Source organism: Dendroctonus ponderosae, unplaced genomic scaffold (assembly GCF_020466585.1).
Source record: "Dendroctonus ponderosae isolate FM_Combo_2020 unplaced genomic scaffold, Dpon_F_20191213v2 Dpon_F_20191213_1, whole genome shotgun sequence".
Lineage (NCBI taxonomy): Eukaryota > Metazoa > Arthropoda > Insecta > Coleoptera > Curculionidae > Dendroctonus > Dendroctonus ponderosae.
In genome coordinates this window covers 14,528,938-14,556,122 of record NW_026017110.1, presented here as the reverse complement: position 1 = coordinate 14,556,122, position 27,185 = coordinate 14,528,938, and the positions used below count along the sequence as shown (strand labels likewise).

General features: G+C 33.4%; 3 protein-coding genes across 5 annotated transcripts; 2 read left to right on the top strand and 1 right to left on the bottom strand.

Moving 5' to 3' along the window:
* The first annotated feature begins 872 nt into the window (after positions 1-872).
* LOC109543678 (superoxide dismutase [Cu-Zn]) lies at positions 873-8,900 on the top strand. 3 transcript variants are annotated; one of them, XM_019913500.2, is made up of 6 exons: positions 873-1,287; positions 1,409-1,526; positions 3,441-3,523; positions 5,538-5,718; positions 5,777-5,846; positions 8,434-8,900. In XM_019913500.2, exons 1-6 carry the CDS (start codon positions 1,228-1,230, stop codon positions 8,522-8,524), a joined length of 603 nt encoding a protein of 200 aa, XP_019769059.2. In that variant the 5' UTR covers positions 873-1,227; the 3' UTR covers positions 8,525-8,900. The 3 variants fall into 3 exon arrangements, with proteins under 3 accessions (XP_019769059.2, XP_048521739.1, XP_048521735.1); XM_048665782.1 differs by having other exon boundaries at positions 5,777-5,865; XM_048665778.1 differs by having other exon boundaries at positions 1,024-1,287; positions 1,412-1,526.
* Positions 8,901-14,174: 5,274 nt separating this feature from the next.
* On the top strand, positions 14,175-24,112 carry LOC109539342 (CD63 antigen). The gene is made up of 5 exons (XM_048670672.1): positions 14,175-14,428; positions 14,523-14,711; positions 19,004-19,174; positions 19,439-19,669; positions 23,672-24,112. The coding sequence occupies exons 1-5, from the start codon at positions 14,366-14,368 to the stop codon at positions 23,726-23,728; spliced, it is 711 nt and encodes a 236-aa protein (XP_048526629.1). The 5' UTR covers positions 14,175-14,365; the 3' UTR covers positions 23,729-24,112.
* LOC109543680 lies at positions 23,814-27,170 on the bottom strand. The gene is made up of 3 exons (XM_019913502.2): positions 26,720-27,170; positions 24,101-24,422; positions 23,814-23,970 (listed from the first exon to the last, which is right to left on the bottom strand). Exons 1-3 carry the CDS (start codon positions 26,909-26,911, stop codon positions 23,882-23,884), a joined length of 603 nt encoding a protein of 200 aa, XP_019769061.2. The 5' UTR covers positions 26,912-27,170; the 3' UTR covers positions 23,814-23,881.
* Positions 27,171-27,185: the final 15 nt, after the last annotated feature.

The following is a 27,185-nucleotide window of genomic DNA, read 5'->3' as shown; positions in this document are numbered from 1 at the left end:
CTGTAATAACGAACAGTTGTATCTTGAAGCTGAAATCCATATCAATCGAAATAAAAATTGTTTTAAAAACTCCCTTTCCAAGGAAGTGATTTTAACTCTATTTCTTTTTTTGCTCACATTCGTTTCAATCCAACTTTTACGGTTTGCCAGAAGGAAATTATGGTCAGCTGGTAGGTATGTTTGCCGTCGGATATGTTTTGGCTGATTTTACGGAATTTCTAAATACTTTGTTAATTTTAAGTTCGATCTAATTTCTGACTAGTCGGCCTTATTATATGCATATATTTTTCTGGATGTTATTCTTTTTCTTGGCATAATTGGGCCCCTCTTTTCTTTCCCTGGCCAACCGTAGCATTAAAATGTTGTAAAGAATGTTAACATAATTTTTTTCTTAGGAGATTCATTACTCTATTTGCATCGTCATAAAATTCAATTTTCTCTTCAGTGCCTTGACCTGTTGGTGTATACTTGGATTATTGCAGGCTTGCAACTTAACAGCAACATAATTAGATTTGGAATTTTGGATTAGGCCGGAAAACTTTCGAACTGATATTTTGACTAGCCGTTAAATCCATCATAGTCTGACTGCTCAAATTTGCCACAAATCGTATATCCGATCTAGATATCGCTCTTTTATTGTTTGTTAAATGTTAATACATATCATAATATCTCATGTTTTATCACTTTCAAATTAATTTAAACACTGCATAAATTCAGTATGGAATCCCCAACCTTAACACTGAACTGCTAATCAAACTAACTTGTTGAACTAATATTTCAGTATAATTTCAATGCGGTGCGGTTATTGATTTACATAGAACTGAATAATCACGCATTAGCATATGAAAAACCCATAATATATGTTTTTCTCAATTATTAACCACAAGTGCGCGTTTGTAGCGAGTTAGAAATAATTACACAGACGTATTAAAATCGATTACTTCGTAAGGTCAGACCAAAGCTCCACAACACCTGCTGAAATTGAATTATTTATTAACAACAAAACATATGAAAGCAGGTATTAAGGAGATTCAATTTATCTCATTCACAGTGATTGCCGCCAGTTCCTGAGCAGGTGTGTTGTCAATGGTTAAAAGATAACTTACCCAATAAAACAGGTTGCCTGTTTAATCGACTTTCAGTTTCCTTGGCATAGATATAATTTCAGTTATTGTCTCAGTCAAGCCGGCGTGTTGTTTAGATCAAGATCTACTATTTGCTTCCAAAATGTACACAATTTTGGAAACTCTTTTTGTTATAGGGTGTGTTGCTTTTGCTTGTGGAGAAGTAAGTCTTTACATATACTTAGCCGCTTGTATAATCCGATATTTAAACAATAAACCATTGTCCAAGCAAATTCTTCATTAATGTTAATGAATAATTTAAATCGATTAATTTGGGTTTTTAGCAGCAAGCGGTTGTTAAAATCGTGAATAATGGTACAAGCAAAGTTGATGGGGTTGTGTACTTCAAGGAAAGTACTAATGGGATATTGGTAACAGGAAATATTACTGGATTAACTCCAGGTAAGTAACAAAAATATACCTAACAAAATAACAACATGCAACGTCGTTGTCTATTTGGTTGTATCCAAGGGCTTTAAAGGAACATTTCTCTAGAAAAAGTGCGAATTAATAATGTCCGCATATTATGCAGTCCTAATAATGGCGCAATATTTATTTTCTTTCTTATTGTGGATATTAAATGAAGAAACTGCGAACACTTACCAAACTGTTAAACTTAAACTTTATAAAGATGCACAATAACATTATAAAGACAACCGGTTCTTATTCCTTTTACATTCGAGCTACTTTTTCAAATTGGCTTAAACGCTTACAGAACGAGACCATGGACACCTACCTATCTCCATTATTAAGTGAAAGTGGCAGCATAAACTATTTTTCTGGGCTTCAGTCATTTATTTCGAATTCACAAATTATTTATTCTATTAATACTTATTGAAAATTTATTTTCCGTTAATGCAAAGTTACTTACAGAAACCGCTTTCCCCCGCCTCACTCATCTTCAACCTCTAGGCATAAAACCATTTTCATGATATGTATTTATTTTGGAAAGGTGTGATAATATTTTAGTGAATTCATAGTTATAAAATAAAATGTGTAAGTTAATCAGAAAATTTTCAAAATGTACTAAAACGTTAATTTCCGTTTTTTCTTTTAATATATTACCTTTTGGCACTTGAGACTAAATCAATCTCCCAATGTACAAAAACATACAGGCTAACAGAAATATTTTGTCTCCCCAAAATAAAAAAAATGTTAAATAATTGATTAATAAATTGCTTGAATTGTTATTGTGACTTCAACATAAGAAAAATATTATCTTTAATAATGAATAAGTTGGAATCCAATTACCTTGATACAGGCATATAAATTCAAATGAGAATGCTAATTATTTCTGGTCTCGAGCCATTTCGATAGGCTTTCATTGATTGATCATGAAACGGTGTAAGTTTCTTTAAATAAATACGAACAATGCAGATTTCAAACGGAAAATAATCCCGTCGTGTTTTTATCTTATGTGCCTTCCACTTCTTTGCCATTATCATCACTTAACTCCTTGTGCCGTTTATTCTCAATGATCAATTCAATCAAGTGGTCAATAAATTGAAAAAGGAAAAGATTGGAAAAGGGAGTTGGAGAGATTGGGAGAAAAAGTTGACATTTTAATAGCGAAAATGGTTACGGTTTCAGAGCGAACTGCTTTAATCTTTGTTAAAACTGTGGTTCCTTCCTATCAATTCCCCCTTTATCAAATTTATGATTTTGTCTTTACCTGAAAAATAATTAAAAGTCTATATCACTCTATAGCATATGTATACCCAAAATCAAGTCGCGTAAATTTAACTGCATTTAAAAAATAAATAAAAAGTTTATATAAATTTAAGGTCGCAAAACGCTTCTGTTACTCAAATTAAAAATGTAGAATCTCAAAATATTATAATAATTAATTTTATATAAGTATCATTTTTTTCCAGATTTATAATTGCTTTGCCTCTCCATATCCAATATCTTTTGCGGACTGCGGAGGCAATTTGACCTAACTTTTATTAAGAAAAAATTGCTTGATTTCTCTGCTATTGATGGTCAAAGTTCTTTCAAAAAAATATATATTTTTTTTAAATATGGGGAGATTGCAACGATGGACTTTACTTAAACTGGCTGTGAATTTGTTCTTATGTACCTGTGTGGGCTCATATTTTGTTACAGCAACACAGTTCATCGCTTTGGAAAAGGAAAGGAATTCTTGAGTGTCTCTTTACAAAACCTGCCAGAAGTTTTTATTGGGTGGCTGGAATCAACTAGTTTGTTTTTGAGTTCATGCGGCTACCATTTTTTTACATTTACAAAAAATATAGCTGTTTTCTTTTCAATCAATAATATTAGAGTTCTAAATGTTCTTACAACTCTTATTAACAGGTTCTCATGGTTTCCACGTTCATGCCATTGGGGATATTTCTGGAGGATGCCTTACCACCGGCGCACATTTCAATCCGAAAAACGTAAGTACTTGAACAACATTCTTCCAACTAAAGAAACTAAGATACAAATATTGTTCAAAGTTGGTCCATTTTTCTTAGTATGTAGTAATTGGGATTTGATATGCAATTAATGTCGGGATTAGTAAGGTAAGTGAAATTCAAAGGGCAATCCAATATCAAAATGCGTGTTGTTTTAAAAGTGTCCGATTTTGTTGTATCACATTCTCCGTTAAATGCGAGAATGGGAAATCAACTATCAAGGTCAAGGTGTATAATTAACTGGAGACATTTTTACAAATTAGTCTTTTCTTTAATCGTAATTTAATTTAACTTTTTTTATTTTTTTTTATTTTCATAATTTCAATTATTTTACTCGATTCGGTACATATCACTTCCATTAAATACAGTCAATAATTTCCTAAAAAGTTCGAACACTGTCTGGGTCCCCTCATTTATTCGGCCCCTGGAATAAATGGCACCATAAAAAATCAATTTTATTCCTGCCGAAAAACAACAAAGAATTTGTCCTGATGCTCCAATTCAAAAGGCTTTTCAACATCAGTGGATTTTCGTTCTCCCACATTGAGAATGGAAATTTTATTTCGAGTGTACAGATCTTTGAAAAGACCCGATGAGTCTTGAGTATCTTTAAATTCCACCATGCAGTTCCTGGGATTGACAAAACTCTTATGAGAACATGATTTAAAAAATAACCCTCTTTATGTTTCATGATAACATTAATATTAACTCTCTGTAAACATTATTAATCTGAAGTTTCGACAGGCTTTCGTTCTAGTCGCGTTCTAATACGTTTCGTGTCGGAACTGGAGGGAAGATTTTCATTCCTTGTAGCGTAAGGAAAAGGTCATTAAAAAATATTTTTTTATTTCTTATTGTATAGTTTGAGATAAAACGATTATTAATGAATATAGTACTACAACTTCAAGTGGCTTTTTTTCATTTTCTGTTGATTTTTAGCGTGTAGAGCTTAAACTATTGTCCTTACCGAAAAGATTTTTGTAGTCATCTCTGTTACACATTTCAATAAATGATGAAAGTAAAACTTAGCAAAATCTACAAACTAGTGATTTCATTAATTTGTCACATAATTAAAGTATTGTCTAATGCAGGCAAATATACTAAAAACGAAATAAGAACAGCAACCTGAATACTTAAGTACCTACTTCAGCCTTTATTTAAATACATTTTTTCTTTAAAGTGTGACCTCAGAAACAGACAATTTGTTTTTCACCCGCTCTCCGTAATTAAAGGTTGAAAAATCCAATTATGATGCGAATCTTAAGAATAACTCAACTTTACTATCACTAGTTTATAAGGAGAAGCTTCAGTAAGACAGCAATTCGTGCAAACATTCGTGCAGCAATTCGTGCAAACGTTCTACATTTTATATGCTGACCGCTCTTAACTTTGAATGGTTCCAGTGCTTTGGCTTTACCCAAAATCCTTCTTGATATACGCGAAACATGTGTTTTTCTATTCTCTGATAGGAATGTTTGAAAAATCAGCTTCTGAAAGATACATTTTCAGAATCCATAAATAAACCGTTTTTCTTAAAAATATTCGGTTTTCTCGGTCACTCAAAATATGGATCTAAAAGTTTTCAGGGATTATAAAGGAAAGAGCTTGTGGGTTAAATCAGAAGTGGACGCAAGCTACAAACAGCACAAGTTGAAAAACCAGACCGAAGGCGAAGTTGGTCGAAATCCAATCGCCTTTGATAAATGTTCACCTCTGAATGGGAACAAAACGTCAGGAAGGAATTTAAATCGTTCAGCCCATAACACTTTTCAATCAATATATTTTAAATATAATTCAATATGTTTTAAAATGTTACGGACACAATTCCGAGAATTATATCCTCAAGCGATTCCAGCCCACTTGAGAAATAATTTTTAGGATATTCGTCAAGGACCTGAAACTATTTTTTGTTGAAGGTCTAGGACTAAGTCTCAAAAGATTTTGACATTATTCTCCCACACTCTAGAAAATTGTTACTATTTCTAAACTCTTCCAGGTTTCTCATGGAGGCCCAAATGCAACTGTGCGCCACGTCGGAGATCTAGGAAATATCGAAGCTGATGAGACTGGGCTTGCTGTGATCAAAATCTCAGACAGCATCATCGCTTTAAGTGGAGAAAATAGCATTATCGGAAGAGGAATCGTAATACATGAGGATCCTGATGATTTTGGACTAAGTAAATATTCATCAGAAAGCTAAAAATAATCTTCTCACGTGTGTATTCATTTTTTAAGCCGACGCGAGCGATTCGAAAACTACAGGCCATGCAGGTGCCAGAGTCGGTTGTGGAGTCATCGGAACTTTGTAATTATTACAAAAAAACGTTTGTGAATGTCTATTCTAGTTTTATGTTTGGTGTGTGCTTTGCTTATACAATAAAAATGTTCTAACTCACTTTAATGCAACACAATAAAATCTTGGCTTGTGTCATCTGTTTTGTTTTAATGCTTTCAATGTGTTTGTGCCGACTTACATAAGCAAACCAAAACGTTTGATAAAACATTGGCTTCCTAAAATTATTTCGAAAAAACTCTTGTTAATTTGCTCATTATTTATAAGGTGGGCTAAATAAGACAAATTGGAATCAAAGTTTCTATTTATACAGAAGATGTTTGATTATGTTTCAGCTTTACGCCGTATGGCAAAATTAATGACACCAAAACCAAATGAAACTGTGATCTATGAAAACATTTCCAAACCAATTTTTATATAGAAGTGAGTAATGTAAGTTTGATCTGTGCTACTTCTAAACAATAAAGGCATGATGGACGAGGCGTATTTTATCATACTTGTCTTGAATGTTTTTTCGAAAATTTTGACATATTATTTGCTAAAACATAAAGCTTTATGTATACAGTTTGCATCATTTTTTTCTTTTTAATCTGGTGGCTTTATTTACAAACTTCCGGTTAATATTTTACATCAAATCAAAACGGTTTTAAAGCTGTCGTAGAAAAATTCCTTCCGAACCATTTGCAAGCTCGAATAACTAGCATCTCCAGAGGTGTGCCGTTTGAAAATGTTGAAATTAAAAAGCTCAAAAATTCGTCAGTTTTTTATTCGAATTTATGATCATTTTTGAGACAAAATTAAATATGTTTGCTGAAACTTCATGGTATTTTTCTTAACATTAAGTTATAAGAAGATAACTTTAATTTTTCCAGAACCTTAATGCGTATTTTTATTAAAATATTTTTCAACAATTGTACAGAGTAATGTAAAAAGCAAATTAATTTCCATCGTGAATAAATTTAATTTTAATTTCGTAGATTTAAGTTTTACAAAGGAGCAAATTGTAAAAGTGGAAGATTTTACATCGATAAGGAAAGAAAATTTTATTCGTAATATAACTCGCATTTTAAATTCAGTTTCGAAATGTGTAATAACATGTTACGTAGTTACACAAATATTTTTACTTGCACAAAAACAACGAATGTCTTGTACTTCTATTGAAGAAATTAAAACAATTTAAAACTGACCAATCAGTGTGATCAGTTTTTTATATTGAACTCTATTGGGAAATGTGGGGCCCACATTCCACTTTTGCTTATGTTCCTGGTTTTTCTGGACCTTCAAAGTTAACTGAATTTTTCAATATCTTTATAAATTTAATGCACCTGACGACGTTTGGAAGAGTCCGTTTCTTACGCATCGTTTCCGAACTTTTATCACAGGAGTTTCGTAGAATATGTATTTTCTTGATTTTATAAAGCGTGTATTCACTTTCGGCTAAACAAGTTTGCTAAAATTCTACAGTTTACTTTTATTTACAGTTTTATTACTGAAAAATATGAGCAAAAAAGATTTAATATTAAATACAAAATTAAATATGTTATAGAAACAACATTAATATTCAGTTCAAATGTTAACGCAGGTGCCTAAATTGTATTTTCAATAAAACTTTCAAAAGAAAATAAGAACGCCTCGAGGCCAGCAAACACTTTTCGAATCTTCGTATTCCACATATGCAAGGTACATTATTTCATTCTACATCAATTTTTGTCTTTCTGTGTTTGAAATAGAAACTTTGATGCACTTTGTGCATGGTAACATCTTGCATCACTCTGAATATTGAGAAGATTGATAGATTAACATAAATTTGTTAGAACTTAAATTTTGCATTTCTTTTACTGAAAACATTGAGATTACTTCATATGAGTCAACTTAGAACGAAAACATGGGAATGTTCAGAATTCTACCGGGAGCCGTTTCGATCTATACATATACAGGATGTTTTTTATCTTGAAACACTTAAATATTTCGGAGACGAGTGATCCGAGGAAAAAATGTTTCAGATAGGAAGTTAATATCAGGGAGGGGAAAGTTTGTTTGTGTCGATCATCAACGCCTACTTCCACCTTGTAGACTAGGCAGGTTCCAACTGGAGAATTTCAAATGGTCGAGAAAATGGTGGAGATTCGAATAGTTTGTCAAAAAGGGAGAATAATTTATCTGAACCATTTTCTTCTTTTTTAACAGGAGGCGCACTATGGGCCCAAATAAGAAAATTTGTGTCAAAAGAAAATAGCTCATAGAAATGAATTACGGAACACAGAGCAAAAACGAAGTAGGCGCTTTTTTATTTCCCCTCCGAGATATTAACTTCTTATTTGAAACATTGTTTCGAAGAACCACTACTTTCCGAAATATTTACTCCTCGAATGTCATGAGTAGCAAACCACATTTTCTGTATTTGGGCACAAAAGATATTTGAAACAGCGCCTTTACATCTAGAACTTAATAAAGCAAGATATTGCCATATCATAATAATAATATTTATGATGTGATATTGCTATCGATTTTTCGTCAAATAATGCTTCGAATAAGTTTTGCTGTGTATCATATCATGATTTTGAAAGATTTTATTTTATAAACGTATATTGATTTTTAGGAGTGAATCGAGTTCAGCGAACACCGTCCGATCGACAATCTTAGTTGCTTGGATTTTAGTAGTATTTGCATGCCTTGTTCGTACATTGTAACACTCAGACGTACAATTTTTTGATGTGTTTGATTTTTTTAACAATTTGTAGTAAAAAATAATTTGTTAGAGGATTAGTACTTTTAACAAAATTAGAACAATGTAACAATGTAATAAACAATTATTAGTCAGCTGATCATTAGCCCAATTTTGTTAGCTTTGATTTTTGATCGACAAATTTAAACGGAAAATAAAAAGTGACTAAAAAATATACTTAGTAGCTGACCCGGTAAATGTTGTTTTGCCATGTAAATTATTCCTGAGATTATATTTTAGAAGAAAAAAAACTTATTTTCAGTGCGTAGAGTTGTGGTAATGAGTGGCCGAAGCTTGGAGCGCTGTGAACGATGATGGAATATAAAAATAACAATACCAAACATTCGTATTTTTAATTCATGATGCACAAACAATAATAATAATGGTCGAAAACTGTAGGAGGTGAGAAACGACTTATTTCATGAGAGAGACCTCATCTCAACTCCATGCTGTTGACTGGGTCAGATGTGACACCGGTACGACTGGCGTTGAAAGTGATTGAATATTAATATCTCTAATAAAAAATAGGGGTTGATGGTAGAAGGATGAAAATTTAGGGTTTTATGTAGTTTTTAATGCTACATGATAAAAAAATTAAAATAAAAAAACTGGTATGGACCACCCTTATCACTTAAGGGTATAAAAAATAAATAACAACCTATTCTCAGACCTACTTATCTTACTAAAAACTTACTTACTCCTTACTCACTACTTAAAATACATGTAACATTTCATCAAAATCGGTTAAGCCGTTTCGGAACAGTATGATAACTAAAACTGTGACATGAGGATTTCATACATTAGAAAATGTTTTTAATGTTTTTTTGGGGTTACAAAATTTAAAATTCCGAGTGAAAATATATTATAAAATTAAAAAATAATTTATATAGCTTTAGCTAAGCCTTCAGCCGAAAATATTTAATATGAGTGAATATGTATGTAAGCTTTAGTAATATATACGAAGTGCCGCAAATATAAGTTTTGTGCCAGATTTGTTGTGATTTTTCATAGTATAGGACCCATATATCTGAGCTATACTAAAGGTAAGGCAGGTAAGTCATGCGAAAAATATAATTGGATTTGTAAGCGATTCTATATATAAAAATTATAATTAAGTTCGACCCTATATATAATTAATCATTCCTAGGTACCTATAGTATATTAATACTATATAAACTGTTTAATTATAGTCGAAATGCTTTTTTTAGTCCACATTGTTTTTAATGTAGGTAACTGTATGTAGTAATCAATATGTATGCTAACGACGTATTTTCCTTTGAAATAAATGAAATAAAGAAAATTAATTAAAAATAATACAACTCTGTTAGACTTAAAGCGAAAAGATAAATTTTGTACACTTGTTAGATAAGCTATAACGGTTGTGGAACAGGAATTTTATTAAACTACAGTTAGTTAGCTAGTTTCTCTTCAGAAGAAAAAGAATAAAATACAACTTTACAGAACGAATAAAAAAGCACAAAATGAATTTTCTTTTAGTGTCGGTTTTCACACATTAACACGAAAGAAAACTACTTTTAAAAAATAAAAAGCAATTTATTGAAAGTATATAATAAGGTTCTCAAAGTGTTTCGTTCGTACATGACCAAGCGATTGCTACCATTCAAAAACCATACCATATTGTATGTGTCTCATTTAAAGTAAAGCATGAGCATCCATGAGCGATTAATAATAATTCGAAAATTGTAAATAACTAGATTAACGTTAAGGAAAAACGTGCAAAAATTAATTTAAACATGTAGCGAATCGGGTTGAAAAACTTGTGAAACAAAGGAAAACGACCTACGTAGTGGGCATGAAATTTATGATTAGGCAAAACTAAATAGAATTGAGGGAGGTTTTATTATAAAATCGCGTGTTGTAGTATTTTTAGAAGTGACCTTCTTGATATTCAGATCATGCGAGGATATTTACCTTTTTGTTAAGGTTTTCTGTGAATCGCCTATAATGAACTCAGCAGGAAAAATGGCATAGGTAGAACTGTGTTTCAGATCTATGAAGCTCAATACTCTGACGCTTTGATTTTTACTCGTTTTTCTTTGTTGGCCGAACAGTTAAGCTCACCCGCAAACAGGATGCAAGATATTAAAAGAACTTACAAGAGAATAATTTGAAAAAGTAATTTCATGTACCTAAGAAAATTTGCGGTTTTTATAATATTTCCACTATCGATTAATATGGATGTACAAGCGCACCTATGTATAACTTCACCCGGTAGAAATTTGCAATTTCTGCCGGGTGCGAGAAGTACAAAATATGTTTATAAAGAGAAAGAAACATTAGGATCATTGATTTATTTCTGAAACCAACGACGTTAAACTTTTGTTTACCTTAAAGTTACGTTTGGGTTTAGTCTCAAACAGCCCTAACAACTCATACAGAAATTACATTAAAATAATCGATTTATTTGTGAAACTATTGGCGAAAATTTAACAACCAGCTAGTTTGTGAAATAAATCAATGGTTTCAATGTTTCCGATTGAGTTTTCAAGACTTTGGGTTTAAAGTCCTAGCGTTTAACCAGACTTTCATATAGCAATATCAAAGCTATTTAATCAAGTTGTTTGCGACAATTATTTTAACAATATCTTAAATAATTTGATCGTCCTCCTGGTCTTTCTAGTTGCCTGTATTTATTTCTCGATATAAGAAATTTTTCGACATAACAATTACATAGATTTAAAAGTCGAGTACGTGAGAGTGGATCTCTACTCTTTAAACCGGGAGATAGAGTCAAGAAGACTATGGTCTTCTATGGAAGATTTTTTTTAAAACTAAATTTACAATAGACAATTTGGAAGCTATTGGTATTCCAAATATTGTCCGCAAATCAATCCAGGCTATAGTTAACGAACTAAAAGATATAATAGCGATTAGTAAGTCAATTTAATGAAAGAATAAATTTTGATATTTTAGTTATATGCTATATTTTCTATATGAAATTCAAAGTTTGATCGATTCGAATTACCATACCTTTCTTCCAAGTTATGATAGTGGTGGATAGGGAAAATTGCACGTATTCTGGGGAAAGCAAGCCATATATTTCGCAAAGAAAGCATTTATTTTTGAACGTCTGAATATATTACTAGATATTTAGGTGTATTTATAATCTGCACTCTCTTCTTGTTATCAATGATTTCATTATAGGAAACACTTTGCCTGCTTTTCTTCAACTAATTTTCATGTTTTGTTTTGTTGTTTTATTATTTAAACTAGAATTTTTGAAAATTGATCTAATTCTACATTTCTGTACTCGTTTTCCACAATACGGCTTTCTTGCATCTCTTTCAGATTTTTTTTCTCATTTTCATTTCTTTTCTCTCTTTCATTTCTTCTTTAAGCACCTTTATAAATATTCAGATTGGTCCAGTTTCAAAAGCACCAAATTTATCGATGAATAGAGAATCGAAAATAAATGTTTCTATACTATACATAGTTGAACACGCCAGCAAAAAAATATGAGGTGTTGCATGAACAGTGGAAAATGTATTAATCATTTAAAACCCCCTTCATCACATAAAATCGGAGTTACCTAATTTTAAAATTTCATTTTTCAGAAGTCCAGAGACGTTTTTTTTATTTTTACGATTTGCTTTGGAGAGATGCCATAAATGGGTCCAAAACTATTTTTAGGTAATATTTTACATTTTTGGTAAATTTAGGTATCATTTAACAATTGTTTTTGAATGTACTGCGCGCCCCGAAGAGTTAACGTGTTTAATTGTCTTATCTGCAATTTTACCATTAATTTAGACTTTACCCACGTTTAGACCCTGACCATATTTCCTGAAGCTCTAAAACTCAAAAATAACCCCCATCGTTCTTTCAAATTGCTAGATATTGAAAATTTTTATTTTCCGATAATAATAGTCTTTATGTCTTGTAAGCTTTTCTTCGCAGTCTTTAAAGTATCGATAAGCATGAAATTTGCCTACATCAATTGTTCTCGGGTTCTAAATGAGTCTCTAAATGTTTTTAAAATTTGAAGCTCTTACTTCTACTAAAATTGTATTATATCATCTTCATTTAGTTATTGTTTTTCAATCTACCGCGCGTTCCAAAAAAACGGCGTGTTTTGTCGTTATTACCCAATTTGCTTGGGAACACCATATCATCTACATGGTGACAAAAATTAAACAGCAAATTTCCAAAAAGCTAAGCTAATTTATACAGTTTTTTCGTTGAAAACTGTTTTATTGTTTTAACTGTATATATTTTTTAATTTGAATTTTATTTATTTATTTGTTGTTGAAAGCTGTATATTATGTTTATTATTTTGCCCTTGAACACTTGCCCTCTAAAATCACTTACAAGTTGAATTTACTTAAACGTATGAAGAAATCCAAATTGTCGATTGAAATTAAATTGTGATGTCAGGTCTTACTTACTACTTAAATTACTTCTCTAAAATTATTCTTTAATTTATTGAACCTGTAAACGTAAATTTTATGTTTTATTTAATATTTGGGACTGACTAATGTAGCCACCAATTATAAGAATATAATACAAACAGGCATTCCACATTTTCGGGTAGTCTGTACGTTCAAAATCAGTTTTTGAATAAAATACAGTTTTTGTTTCGTTCAAAAAATATCTAAAAAAATTAGGGTGCAGATGTAGTAAAAGAACATAACTGGGATGCAGAAGCCTGTGTATACAGTTTAAAAAAAATTGGCGTGCTCTAGTTGGTTTACCAATGAAAATGGCTTTTGAATTACTTATTCAATTTTGAAGGAGAAAGCTCTTTTTCAATTTGTCTGTATTACAACTTTGGCAAGTGAAAAATAATGCAAAAGACTGAGAATATTTAAAATGCATCCACTGTGGATGAGATCAACTTGAACTCAAACTTGATATCATTATTATTTTCATTTTGTCTTCGACTGGATCTCGATGTTGCTTTGCATTTTAGTTGGCGGTTTGCGGTCTCATCTCTGTTATTTCAATTTCTTTAAATATTACAAGTTAAACATCCTACAAAGACTGTCTACTTTCAAATTCAGTGATCACAGTGAATATTGAGAAACAAATATCTAAAAACCACAAAAAAAAACTGTCCAACCACTGTTTATAAATGTACTGAGCGTACTTATTAGCAGGTGGCTAACCATAAACTCTATTCCAGTTTCCAGCAGTATAAGTGTTGGGAAAAGCACGTCTGAGGCGAATTTGTTTCCTGAATATTTAATACTAGAGCACACATAAAAATGATCACGAAGATTTATTTGATAAAAGCAACAAAGTAGATGCTTCCTCAAGAAACATTGAAATTTAATCATTTGCGTCTTAATGAGGCTTCAGTAAAGAACGCTTTCACTATTTTACACTTAGATGATCGTTTGCTGATAAATAGCACAAAACAATTAACTTTCCAAGGACTCTAGTTTCCATAGCTACATTATTTCTAACTACAACATTTCCTTTCAACAGAAACGAAATGCGGCAAAGGTTAATACCATCGCTGGAGAGTTTTCGAGAAAACTAATTTCCAAAGAGTGGATTAAGCATGGTTTCACTTACTAAATTACCTACCTATTATCCTAATGTTGTTAAAAAAAACAATTATTTTTACAATTACAAAATCAGCTTTATGGGTTAACTTACGCAGCTAAAATTCTGCATTGAAAAATACACCTTAGTTCTCAAATGAAACGCGCTATGCGAAAACTTAACTTACCAAAGAAGTCACACGAGCAGGCAAGGAAACTTTTGCTAGCTTCTATAAGCCTCTGGTTAGTGGTCAGCAAAGTGTCGGAGTTCTGTTAAGATTGAAAACTTTTCTTTCAACATGAAGACCTGCGAGCTAAGCCTCATCAAGTACCTGCTCTTTGGATTCAACCTAATATTTGCGGTAAGAGGAAAACAAAACAGTATTTGCAATTCGTTCCGAACATTAATATTTAAACAGTTTTCCGACCAATTAAATTCAATTTAGTTATTTTTAGATATCCGGCATTGGAATCATTATTGCTGGAGCCCTAGTTCTTTCTGATGTGGGCGAATATCAACACTTTATGGAACGTCGTCTTTTGGCACCACCTGTGGTTCTAATAGTGGCTGGTTGCATTGTATTCTTAGTGGCTTCACTTGGCTGTTATGGAGCTATTCGGGAATCATATCATATGCTCATGGCAGTAAGTACTAAAATATTCTCTAGGGTCTAGATATAGACTCTAGGGTCCAGATATAGTGAACCATGCATTCTTCAGGTTCACCAGAAAAAATATTTCCCACGCTATTTATTAAAGAATGAGAAATGAAATATTTTCCTGATTCTTAGACATATGGAGGGAAAAGTTTTGTGAACGTTTCTTGGTTCTTTTTGCAGCATTTTCTTTAATATATTGATTTTACTAAAACCGCTATAATTACTGTAATTTCATTCATTCATTCAGATGGAACAATTTTCTCAAAGTCATAAGTGAGTACCACTTGTCCCTATGTAATTATTAGATATGGAACATCATGAAATACAAATTATTTCATTCCTATTTCCGAACCACTAAAAACTGATGATTTAGTTTTTTTACGTCCGATTCGCTTATTTCATTCTTCATTTTTAGATACGAATTACTTTTTGATATTTTTACTTGGATTTTTCATCCAGTTTCAGTTCTTTCCAATCAGTTCTTCGGCTTCGGCTTCGGTTTCAATGTTATCTGCTTATAGATCAGTTACAAACGCAAATACAAGTTTTTATCTAGTATTTTTAACAAAAAATGCCGCACTTGTAATATTTTATTAGCCGAACTATAAAACTATTCAGTTTAGCATATTTCGCATCCACGACCTGTTTTTTAAAGGTTGCCGTATTCATAGTTGGTATTTACCAAAGAAACAAAATATCATGGAGTATACAGCGTGTCCCATAAGGACAGCGTGAAAAAATAGATACTGCGACATTCATTGACTCAAAAGAAAACTATCTGACTTAACTTTTTTTAGGAAAAAGTCTGGCTCTCTTGCCATTGATGATCAAAGTTCTTCCAAAAAAAATATATTTTTTGAAATATCAGCATAATGATCCGATGAATTTTATTAGAACTTGATAAAGCAACTGAATCCTTTTTCTACCAATGCTTCTATTTCTTATATCTTTACTAGCATAATTAATCTAAGCATCTCATACCGCTGTCTTCCCATTATATACCTCAGGTATTGTAATTTTCTGGCCTTTATGATGTTAATTACTTCACATTATTTATCCGCTTTCCAACATTCATTTTTATCCGCTTTTAGCATCTGGTAAATTTTTTAGTGTCTTACCAAACTTAAATTAAGTTTTCTTAACATCGGAAAAGTGCTCCTATAAATTTTAATGAAGCTTGCTGTGGATTTGTTATTATGTAGAGGCGACTTTGATGAACATACCGCGCTCGGTCCAATATCTCTCTTTTTTTCAACGAATTTCTGAGGAATACAATTCAGACGGAAACCCTGCCAAAAAACTTTGAACATACCGGTTAGTGAATAATAATAAAACACTTGACAACTAATTTATTATAAAAGAACACTATCGCTTACTACTTGCAGTTAATGTCTGAAATTGTAAAATAGCAAGGAAACAGAAACCATTTTTTTGCGCAAAAACTATGAAATGGCACTTACTACACGATTTTACAAAGAACTGAAACAGCTTAATGTATCAGCTCAGAAAAATGAGTTGATTCGAGTCACAAAATAAAAAGCTCTGAAAATTTTTATATGAAGAGACTCAAGAATTCACCTCTTGCCCAAAGTTGATGGACTCGGTTGTTTCATCAAAATTTGAGTCTTGCGAATGAAGAAATTAATAGCGAGTTAGCGAGTTTCTTTAAAATAAATAGCAATTTTCAACCGATATTTCAAAAAATATCAATCAAGAACTTTGAACATAAATGTAGTCGTCTGTTAGAGCCAGAAAATTATTCTTAACAAAAGTTAGGTCAGACTGTCTTCTTTTGTGCCAAATAATCTCGCAATAGCAATATCATGTGTTCACGGGACATTTCATATTTTGCTCATGCAATTCAAATTGTCCATAAATGCAAACAAATGCAAGTAACAGAAGGACAAAACGTTCAAATAACAGATGGTACTTATAAGTACCATTCACTTCTCTATACATAAATGCAATGAACCTCCATAGTAAATTAACTGAAAAACCGTCTGAATCTTGTAATTCAACAATATAATCATATATTTTCGTTTGTATTGATCATGGGCAAATGTAAACGTTTCTAATGAAGCAACAATCCAAAAATATATGCGAATTTGCTCCGAAGTCTCGAGCTATCAAATGTTTCGACTTTCGGTAATTTTCTGCATCATTGCGATTATTGAGGAAACACTATCTACAACTTTATCATTAAATTCACTAGCGTTTGTATGCGAATCAGGTCTTTCTTACAAAAGAGTCAGAAAAAAGAAAAACCAATTCGCGAACTTTCTTCATAAGTAAATTGTATCTAAACCTTAAATTGTATGTAAATCTTCATAACAAAATTTAAATAGTCTTACATTTTTAAAGCAGCCTGTTGTGATTGATTCGATCGCTTGTTAGTTGACTTGTTAATAAATTGTCATAAATCTCAACACAATTTTGGAAATTAAATCCTTCAATTTACTTCTAATTTCAATCTTCATATACTTCATATACTTAATTTTATTGACATTTCATCATGTGTGCGAAACCGGTCCTCTCTTTACTAAAGTCCTGCATGTTTTTAACATTTTCCAATAGTTTCTGCCATGCTCGATAAATGCGGTTTATCCCATTTAAAATGATCATAGAACCTTCAGTGATCTATTGGTTCCAACGTCTTCATTAGAATTGTTTGTCTGAATTGCCCTCTTAAGGAATGGATGACTTATTAACGAATGCAATGGATTAAAGAAAAGCAACTTCTACAGATGCTGTGCAGTTATCAGCTAATAATACTTTTCTATTACTTTTCTATAGTTTTTATATCATATTCATTCACCTTGTTCACAAAAAAATATATATTAAATCCAAGCTTGATTGCTTTATAATATTTGCAAGTAATATTTTATTACTAATGAATTTTATCTGTCGTTTTTATACCTATATGTATAATAGACTGCGTCGCAAATTTTTCCTAGCTTTTCACTTAATTTTTAATATTTTCTCAGTCGGCAATCGGATTTGAATTATTTTTTGGCGAATCAAACCTCTATACTTGGCCAAGATGTAAAATAAGTAAATAATACAATACCTAAGCATATATTTCAGGGTGTGTAAATACTGTCATGTTTTCTGGATCAAAGTTTATTTTTTCTGCGGGCTATATGAGGCAGCCCAGAGAGAAAAAAGTTTAGGATGCCTCAGGTCTTCTGAGTAATTTGGATCTTTAATCGTCTGTGTATCGATCCTGAGCCTTTCGACATACGTTAATTTTTTTATGGACGGTCACATTTTCCGCGCAAAATCTACTTACTACTACAAACTAACCCAAACTAACCCAAAATTTCTGTATAAAAGGCTGTGCAAAAAAACTGAAATGCGAGTGGAATGCAAACATTTATATTAAGTTGATAGGTCTGGTTATTTTACTACTCTCTGTGCTCTGTCAATTAAATTATTAGTTTTTTGTTTTCCTAAATATACCTACTTGTTCCCACTCCTAAATATATTGTTTTTGTTTTGTTACTGTAAAGAGTTACATAGGTTTGTTTGTACCGCCTTTTTTGGAATAAAAATGGAAACAAATTGTGGGAAAAATGAGACCGATCATAGAACATTACTAGACCCGCTATTCAGACCTTGGACAACTGTTGACCAGCGTAAGTTGATAAAAAGTCCAGTTTCAGCCATGTTAGGATTGTATTGCTTTACTTCTTCTCGCGATCATGTTATTGGTTGATAAACTAGTCACTAACTGAACGATCTAAACTCTTGTTCTTCAGTTTTAGTCCCCATTTCACTTTTTGAAGCATTTTTTTGAGGAAGCCCACTTAGAAACAATTTCCTTCCTCTTTTGAATAAATTACTAGAAAAATCCTTTATCTATAGATCTTCTTGCGTAGTTTTCTTCTTTTGCAATCTTTTGCAGTTTGCAACCTGATGCAGATGATTTAGTGGTATCATATATTCTCGTGTGAAAATTCTACGCATTTTCCTATCCCATCTCCTAGCCTTCGGTGAGCACATTCGAAATGATTTTATACATTTTCTATTCGTTTTCGAAATATGCATTTTTATATTTGAAGGGCCTTTTGAAAGCCGCTTCATATATGATGATATGGATAAGTCGTTTGTTCCCCTTTTGAAATAAACATTTTCGAAAATTTCGAATCGATGGGCACCTTAAGGGGCCAAAGCCTTGCCCCCATTTGAACACCCAGCTCACAGCATTGCCTGACATTAGTTCGATTGCAATTACCTGACGCTAACAAAATGTCTATTACGTTATTATTCTTTTTCAAGTTTGCTGTCTGTCTTCTGATCATCTTCATCATTGAGCTAGCCGTCGGAATAGCAGCTGCAGTGTATCAAAACGAGGTTCATGAAGAATTAAAGAACATTATGAGAAAATCGCTGAACGCATACGAATCCAGTGACTCAGATCGAATAGCTTGGGATAATTTGCAACAGAAGGTAAGATGTTAACTAACAAATGCAAAATTGCTCACTGTTTACGGTTGATTGTTCCGACCCCGGGCTGGAATAGCGTGTGGCCTATTTTTATGGCGCACAACATTGGTCATAATGAAAATGTGTGTTGTATATTTCCGAATTTCATCATTGATCGCAGGGGCAGTCAATGACCTCGCGCGGCGATTGAACCGGAAGCAACTTTAAACTCTACATTTAGTAAAACAAATTTTAGTCTAATTAACTAATAATTCTCTTCTGCTGCAGTTAAAATGTTGTGGTGTAGATAATGCCACAGACTGGACTCGCAAACGCCCTCAATCTTGCTGCCATGGTGTAAGAGAAGGCGCTGCAGAACCGGATGCTTTGCATTGTACTAATGCAAGACCTGGAGACGACATACTCTATTCCAGTGGTTGTTTTGAAAAGATTGAAATGAAGACAAAGGATGCGTCCAAGGTACTAATCGGCGTGGGAATTGGAATTGCATTTATCGAGGTAATCTTATTGAACAGCACTCGACTCTTTGTAGTGCGCATATATCCAATCAAGATCTGTTAGTTAACTTTCGACTAATGTAAAGCATGACCACATTTTAAAAATAGCGCATTCTTACGTTAAAATAGTTTTTGGCGATTGCATTGAAAATCGAGGTTCACCTGGTTATATTAACTTAGTTATTAATCCTTCTTACCACTTACAACGTGTCGTTTTTTTAACATCGATTATCTACTTATTATATCGGTCGCTTCGGATGAGATACATTTTAAAGCACATGAGAGGGCCGGAGGCTTCCGGGCCTGCTATAAAGGAAAGAAAAAATTTTCCATCCAATTCTCCGAAATCATTACAGACTGATAAAGAACAGATCAGACAAGACCATCACCAATTGAATATAAGTTACATGAATTGGCCCCATCAATGTTCACCACCTTTAGAACCCACTTTAGCTCTCCCTAATATGAGACGAGTACAAATCGTTTTTAAAACATATGTACACCCTACTGCCAAGCTGATTAGAAAAAAGAAACGCTAAAGATTGAAAACGGACAAACAGAAAAAGTATTTTTGTAAATTTTGAAATACTCTATCACCGCTCGCTGTATCAGTCGTTCTTCTTGGAAAAGTAAGTGTTTCGTTTTGAATACCTATACAGTGTGCTAGTTCACCTCAACAAACACTCAATGAAGTGTTGAAACACATAGAACTAAATAGGAAGTAAAATGCTCTCTTGATTGATTGATCAGCTGTACAACATTTCAGTACTTTTCCACAATTGCAGACCGGAGTTCTTCTGGTTTTACTGTAAATATTGGAAATTATACAAAAAAAAACTAATTATTAATTTGTCAATTCGATTTTTATTATTTTGTCTATTACATATCGAGTTGAAACAAAAATTGAAACATTGAAAACATTAAGGTCTATAACGGGCAAAACAGTGAGACAGAGTCCGGAACATTCAAATAAGAGATCTGCGTGGGGCACAGGATATCGTACGATGGGAAAAACAGAGAATACGTGAGTGGAACCAGCATGTTACACGAAAGGACGGCGATGAACTAGCCCCAATATCAAGAGATTTAAAACCAGAGTTATCCCTGTTTAAAACCAACGGGCCCCAGACCACCAGGACCAGGACGGCAAAAGATGGCGAGATAGCTGTAAGTCTACGTCTCAAAGACGACTACAGCAGTAGAGAAAAGAGATAGGAAAAGAACAGGCTCATGGCCTAATATAAGAAGAAGAAACATTCAGCCCATTATGATTTGCATTCACTTTCAATTTCGTTCGTTATTATTCTTGACCTATCATCTCAAACACTTTTAATGGAGCATTCAGAAGAGGCACAAAAACAATGCGCAAACAATTTGAAAATTTAGTAGAGTTTGTGGAGGAAAATAAAGTTTATTTTCAAGACCATTTTCCAATTGTTCTAATAAAGCTAACCTTATAAGACTACCAATAGACATATTTTTATTTTAAATTAAAAACAAATTATACCTAAAAGACAAAACTATGTTTTGTTAACTTGCTAACTTTTGCTAACTTTTATTTATTCCCCGAATTTAACTTCGAGGGATGTACGTTAAGTTCGAAAGCGGTATGTGATTTGATGCTGTTATTCTGAAGCGCTATTTCTTCATATAACGTTCGTCGATAGCGTGCGCCTGTTATAATATAAAGGTTTTACTTATACAACACACCAGTCGGAGCCACATAACGTGTTTGACGGATAACATGCACGTTAAAGTTAACGTGAGTGATACAGCACAGGGCTGATTGTCTCAATTTTTAAAGACAACAATGTACACATTTTTAGACAATGTACGGTGAGCCACCCGGTGTACGATATTTTGTCACAATTACTAAATGAAACTTAAACAATGTCACACACGATTGTTCACAATTACTAAATGAAAACAATGAATTGGAGGGGTTGGGTGAGCGCTAATTAGACCGTGTGTCTAATAGAACCGCTTTGGGCCCTGGAAAGGATTAGATTTCCCAAGATCGTTCCCTCTTCTTTGTTCCACAGGTTTCGGTGGAGGATTGGCCTCCCTATCGAGCAAGCTTCCCTATGTGACTCCAGTCCGCTGATCGCGGAAATATTCAGACCGACTTTAGTGGTCGGTGGCGTCTTATTACAGGCTGATTGTGTATTATAAAAACTATTGAGCCTCGGGTTCGTCAACTGGGACTTGACTTGTATTATCTAACGTTGGCCACATTGTGTGAACAGCATCAGCCAATCAAAATCATTGCTTTCTTGTCAGTTTCCAGAGTTTGGTACCTGTGTACGTTTGAAATAGTTCGTTACCTCGTGTTTGCATTTGAGTGTCCGCGAGTTTCTGTACATAGAAAATGAGTCGAGAAGGAAAACTAATAATATATAGTGACGCAGACTACCACAGACTTGTGGACGCAGCTTTGTCTTGAGATATTGAAAATAAAAATAATTTTTATGTGAGTACAATCAATCGCACCTATGACACATGGAAATTTTGCGATGTCGTAGGACTGTTTTCTTGTGATTTCCGTTTCAAGATGATTTTTTGGAATGCTTATATACTGTGGTGCTATTAGCGGCAAATAATGTAAACTCTTTTCACTATCTAAGAGGCAGTTGTTTTATATATACCAGCAAAATCAGCAAGCGTCTGCAGCATACATCCTGTAGCGCAAAACCGCACACTAATAGTATCTGTTGCATCGCTGTTACGGCATGATTTCTAAAAGTAGGTATATTAAAACTTCAAACTTGTATTTATTATTAGCATTATTTACAAAATAGACGTGTATTATCTGTGTGTAATCTTATATGGCGAACATTCAGAATTTACGAATTATTCTAGAAGTTATACGTTAAGTTCGTGAAGCTATTTTATTTCCAGGTATAGTTTCTAAGAAAATAACAGTCGGTTTACTAAGACAAAATCTCATTCTAAACTCCCCATCACTCCAGCTTGCCAAATGATGTGCTTATTCGCAAATGCCTTGGTACTCTAATGGAAAAATTATAGTCTTCGTCCGAAGAATCACCATCACTATCATCATCGCAAAGAATACTACATATGTTCAATTGATTTCTTACGTTAGAAGACATGGCTGAGTAAAAAATAATGTATACCACGAATATCCAAACAAAAATAGTTGCCTATGATGATATGCGATTGATTGTACTCACTTAAAAATTATTTTTATTTTCTTATTTTTCGAAAATTGGTCTTGTTGCCACATATATTTATATATTTGTCTTTATATATGCTTGTTGCGTGACGTTCACTTCACAGGTAAGACACCTGATCGGGTTCAGAACTGATTGGCAATCTTCAGGGAAACTGAGTCATGTAGACGAAGAGACGCGGCCAGAGATCAAAGCAGCAAAGCACCATTGCACGATCGCATATCGAGCGATTGCACGTATACTGTTGTACCAATTTTGACTTGATTTGACATGGCTTAGTATATGTCCTTTTCATGCCCGTGGGCCTTGATCCAATCGTCGGGACGCAGCGGAGACCTTGTCAAGATACTTTCGCGAGTACATACCAGAAAGCACTATTCAAGCACGTTGATAGGTTTTTGATTCAGAATTTTTTAAACAATTAGAACATATGATTCTGGAATAGCATCAGGCATCAATGGCTGTAGGTTTAGAAATGAACCTCGACAAAACAAAAATAATGAGCCAAGTCGCTGTGAATGTTAACAGTCACGTTCTCGAGATTGTCGAGAGCTACGTATATGTTGGACACACGATCACACGAAACACAAGCGTGGATACAGATCGAAGAGTACCGCAGGAGACGTGCATGTGCTGATGAGATAGGTTTTTCGCTGCCGCCAGAAAAACCTATCTTATTAAAAAAGTTATTTTATAACGATAATACACTTAAATAAACTTAGGAGTCAGTAAGGCCGACAAATTTAATCGCTTTGAAGACAGTCCAAAAAAATACAATTTATTAATATTTAATGATATTACTTTTGTTTCAGATCATCGGAATTATACTCGCCTGTTGGATGGCTACGGCAATTAAAAATAGAAGCTAAGATAATAAATATTTACTAGAGCTGAGTAGAAAACTGTAGGATTTGATGATGTAAATTGTTGGGGATTATTTATATAAAACAAATATTGCAGTTAATGATTTAACTCAATCAAACTTTATTAATATTAACTCCATAAAAAAACATAAAGGCAAATTACGCAATTGACCTTTCACAACTTGCGTAAAGTCGTGGTACTACAGGTTGTCCTACTCCAGTTGCTATTTTGACTGTTGGCTCCTCACCTACGAAACGACGATAGTTAGTGTTATTATAGATTAATCAAATCGTCATTTCATTAATACTACGCATGTAAGTTTTAACTGTTTAATATAATTGTATTTTGGAAACGAATAAACAATAGTTCATAGTTACCTTCTTCAGCAATTTTATATTTCATTTTCTTGCTGCTGTTGTTATAGACAATTTCCAGTTGCAAGTCTTCTTTTGTCGGTCCACCTCTATTTAAGCTCTCTCTTATATTCAGTTGCTTAAATATAGGTGGAAAGTCCATATACTTTGGCAATATTTTCTCTGGAATCACCGAGATTTGATCAAATTTACAATATGTCTGCTCTTCGTCCTTGGGTATCAGTCGGTAATCTGTTTTGTAAGAAACGCGCTCAATAAGGACAGGCTTGGTAACAGTTTTTCCTCTAAATGTTTGTTCCACAAGAACCCTCACTTTACGAAGATTCTGAAAAGTGGAGATCACGATTATTGCCGGCTCAAACTATGTATGTCGTAAAATCATATAACGTATATGCGATCTGCATGTTCAAACAAAAATACTGCGAATAATTTATGTTTACAGTGTTGAAGCAAATCATTCAAAATCAGCTTTATTCCTTTTAAGGGGGTCATAGAGGCTCAGTTGGAGAGTACGAGAAAAACAGAAAATGTTCTTCAACGAGTTTCAACTTTGTTATTAAGTATTATGTTCAACTGGTCCCAGGTTTGATTGGTAGCGTATTGAACTACTAAACCATTCGAAAAGACAAATTACGACCTTTGCTTCAAACTATTAAAAAAATTTATATTAAAAAAGCACTCGTTTTTTGATGAAAAGGCAAAGCGGCAATGACGTATTTTGTATTTAACAGATAGTTACAGTTAGATAGTCTTTGTCAATAATAACAAGCTTTGTCAAACCGTGACTTTCTTTGAAACTCCTTTCACAAAATGTACACCAACATGGACTTTGCGGATATGAAGTTTTTGAGAAATACCACAGGAACATAGCAGAAGCTGTAAGAACTTACATCAGCAAAGGGCTAGAGGCACTGGACGATTGGCTCCAGAAATTGACGCAGATAGTGGACGATCGAAAGGTGCTCGGGTTCCAGACCTAGAGGTACAGGTATTGAAGATAATTGCAGTTCACACTTCCCGGAGTACTCGAAGCCGTTCACTGCAACTCACACTTTCCCATGCACCGGACGGATAATTGTAACGATAACTTCTCCGAGGAAGGGCTACATTCCTACCATGTATTTAAGATACACAGGACACAAGGACACATTAAATCTCTGATCTATGGAACACCGGTACAAATTGAGCAGGAGTTAAAAGGATAGAACTTTGAATACCTCGTGTGATGTAACAACTTAATTGTATGTTATTTGATTAATATTGATGAGTGATAGATAACTTTCCACAGGAGGTTTTGGTGGCGGATTTAGGTATATCACTCATCTGCCCCAGGTTGGCAGCACTGACAGAAAAGTGACAATGTCATCCCAAACTTAAAATATTTCATTATTCTTTCACTTTATTTGTTTTGTGGTTACCCATGGTTACTACAATCTTTGATAATTAAGAAGCAACAGGTATATACGTAACGTTAATAAGGCAGATTACCTTGAAAAGCATCTTTGTCGCCCTTCTGATCTAGTTTTTGCAAATTTCTTAGTTTTTGATAAGACTTAATTCTTTTACGCTTTTCCCTGTACTCTGTATAAATCACTAAATACAAACTACAAATCGATAAGTGCATACGAGGGTGGACAAAATAGAAACGGGTCCGACTTATTTCTAAATGGCTTATAAACTTTACAAAATCAATATAATTTTCTAATAATATCCCCTCATATACCTACACAGGGTGCTTTACGTAGACCGTGCATTAGAAGTTTTTCAACTTGCAGTTGTTTTAAAAACTTTTTCTGTGGTCAAAACGAATAGTGCCAAAACCATGTCCAATACGAAAACAATAATCTAAATTTCTTATTTTAAACGTAAACCACTAATTTCGAATTTGGTAGGTAGTTAGCTGAAAGCCCAAGCTCCCTAGATGACACTAACGTATTCATTTTGTCGCATATGTATGCAAGCAGAAGACAAACATTGGGTGATTGTGTCGTTTGAGTTCTTCCGAATTTTTAATTATTTCTTAGCTTATCTTAAAGAACACTTTAAATTCGGAAAAGCCTGGATGGTCCATAAATGAAGCCAAAAAACACTCACAGTTTCAGGAAAATTTCCAGGCTAAGCGGCGAGCTGCTTTAGCAAACGGCGCAAAAGAAACAAATAATCCGCCATCTGACTACGGACGCGCTAGATAACCTCAATCAATTGGCGAGGTTAGAAAAGATGATCTAACTCAAAAACTAAAAAAACGTGCATGTGGAGTTATGAATTGTTGATATCTAAAACACGATTTAGCAGCAAATACTACCTGACAATGGTTTTTTAAAGGTTAAGACTTAATTTATATGTTTTTTAAGGTAAAAAAGGAAAAAACAAAAAATTCGGAGAGACTCAAACGACACAATCACCCAAACATTGATATAAAAAGAGTCAAAAAATAAGTTTTTAAATGGCACCTACAAACTTTTTTGGTCCTACACCTACTAATTTGATTTGATTGAGATTTTCTACTTTGGTGGCAGTTTGGCAACGCGGTTGAGCAAGCAGTCTCGATTCTTCGGTTGGATGTAAGGAGCGGAAAACTTATCGTGTTCCAAAAAATTACCTGAAAGTGGATTTACTTACATCTATAGATTCGTCTTCAGGTCGAGGTAAGGTTTCCACCTTCAAAATCTTCATATAACTGGGTTCGAGGTATCTTTGATGTTTACCCCGCGCAACAAATCGTCCGACACCAAAATTCTTCAGGTTTCCGACAATTTCCCATAGCGACTTGCCTACGAAATCGTGGGTTCTGCCTATATATTTATAAGGCATTTCCGAAAAACTCTTCTTATGGCAATTATGCAAACAAATGTTTTAATTAGGAAATTCAAGTGAGGTTAACTTCAGAGACTGTTTTCTCTATAAAACAAAGATTATGTCACCTGGACGGTGTTGTCACTTTGCCGCAAGTGCAGCCAACAGTTTTGGAACGGGTGAGCGGTGTTCCTGAAACCAAAACAGATGAGTTTTGGTGATTTATAGTTTATAAATCGCCATTTTTATCTAACACACTCTGATCAGTAGAAAAAGCGAGAAAGGAACTTGT

Bases quoted from the DNA above. Each gene is read 5' to 3' on its own strand.
- LOC109543678 (XM_019913500.2), top strand. From the start codon at position 1,228: ATGTACACAATTTTGGAAACTCTTTTTGTTATAGGGTGTGTTGCTTTT. The intron at 1,288-1,408 runs GTAAGTCTTTAC...TTGGGTTTTTAG, and splicing joins TTGCTTTTGCTTGTGGAGAA to CAGCAAGCGGTTGTTAAAAT. The intron at 5,719-5,776 runs GTAAATATTCAT...TCATTTTTTAAG, and splicing joins TCCTGATGATTTTGGACTAA to CCGACGCGAGCGATTCGAAA.
- LOC109539342 (XM_048670672.1), top strand. From the start codon at position 14,366: ATGAAGACCTGCGAGCTAAGCCTCATCAAGTACCTGCTCTTTGGATTC. The intron at 14,712-19,003 runs GTAAGTACTAAA...TTCTTTTTCAAG, and splicing joins CATATCATATGCTCATGGCA to TTTGCTGTCTGTCTTCTGAT. The intron at 19,670-23,671 runs GTAATCTTATTG...CTTTTGTTTCAG, and splicing joins TTGGAATTGCATTTATCGAG to ATCATCGGAATTATACTCGC.
- LOC109543680 (XM_019913502.2), bottom strand. From the start codon at position 26,911: ATGCCTTATAAATATATAGGCAGAACCCACGATTTCGTAGGCAAGTCG. The intron at 24,423-26,719 runs GTAAGTAAATCC...TCCACTTTTCAG, and splicing joins CTGAAGACGAATCTATAGAT to AATCTTCGTAAAGTGAGGGT. The intron at 23,971-24,100 runs GTAACTATGAAC...GTCGTTTCGTAG, and splicing joins ATATAAAATTGCTGAAGAAG to GTGAGGAGCCAACAGTCAAA.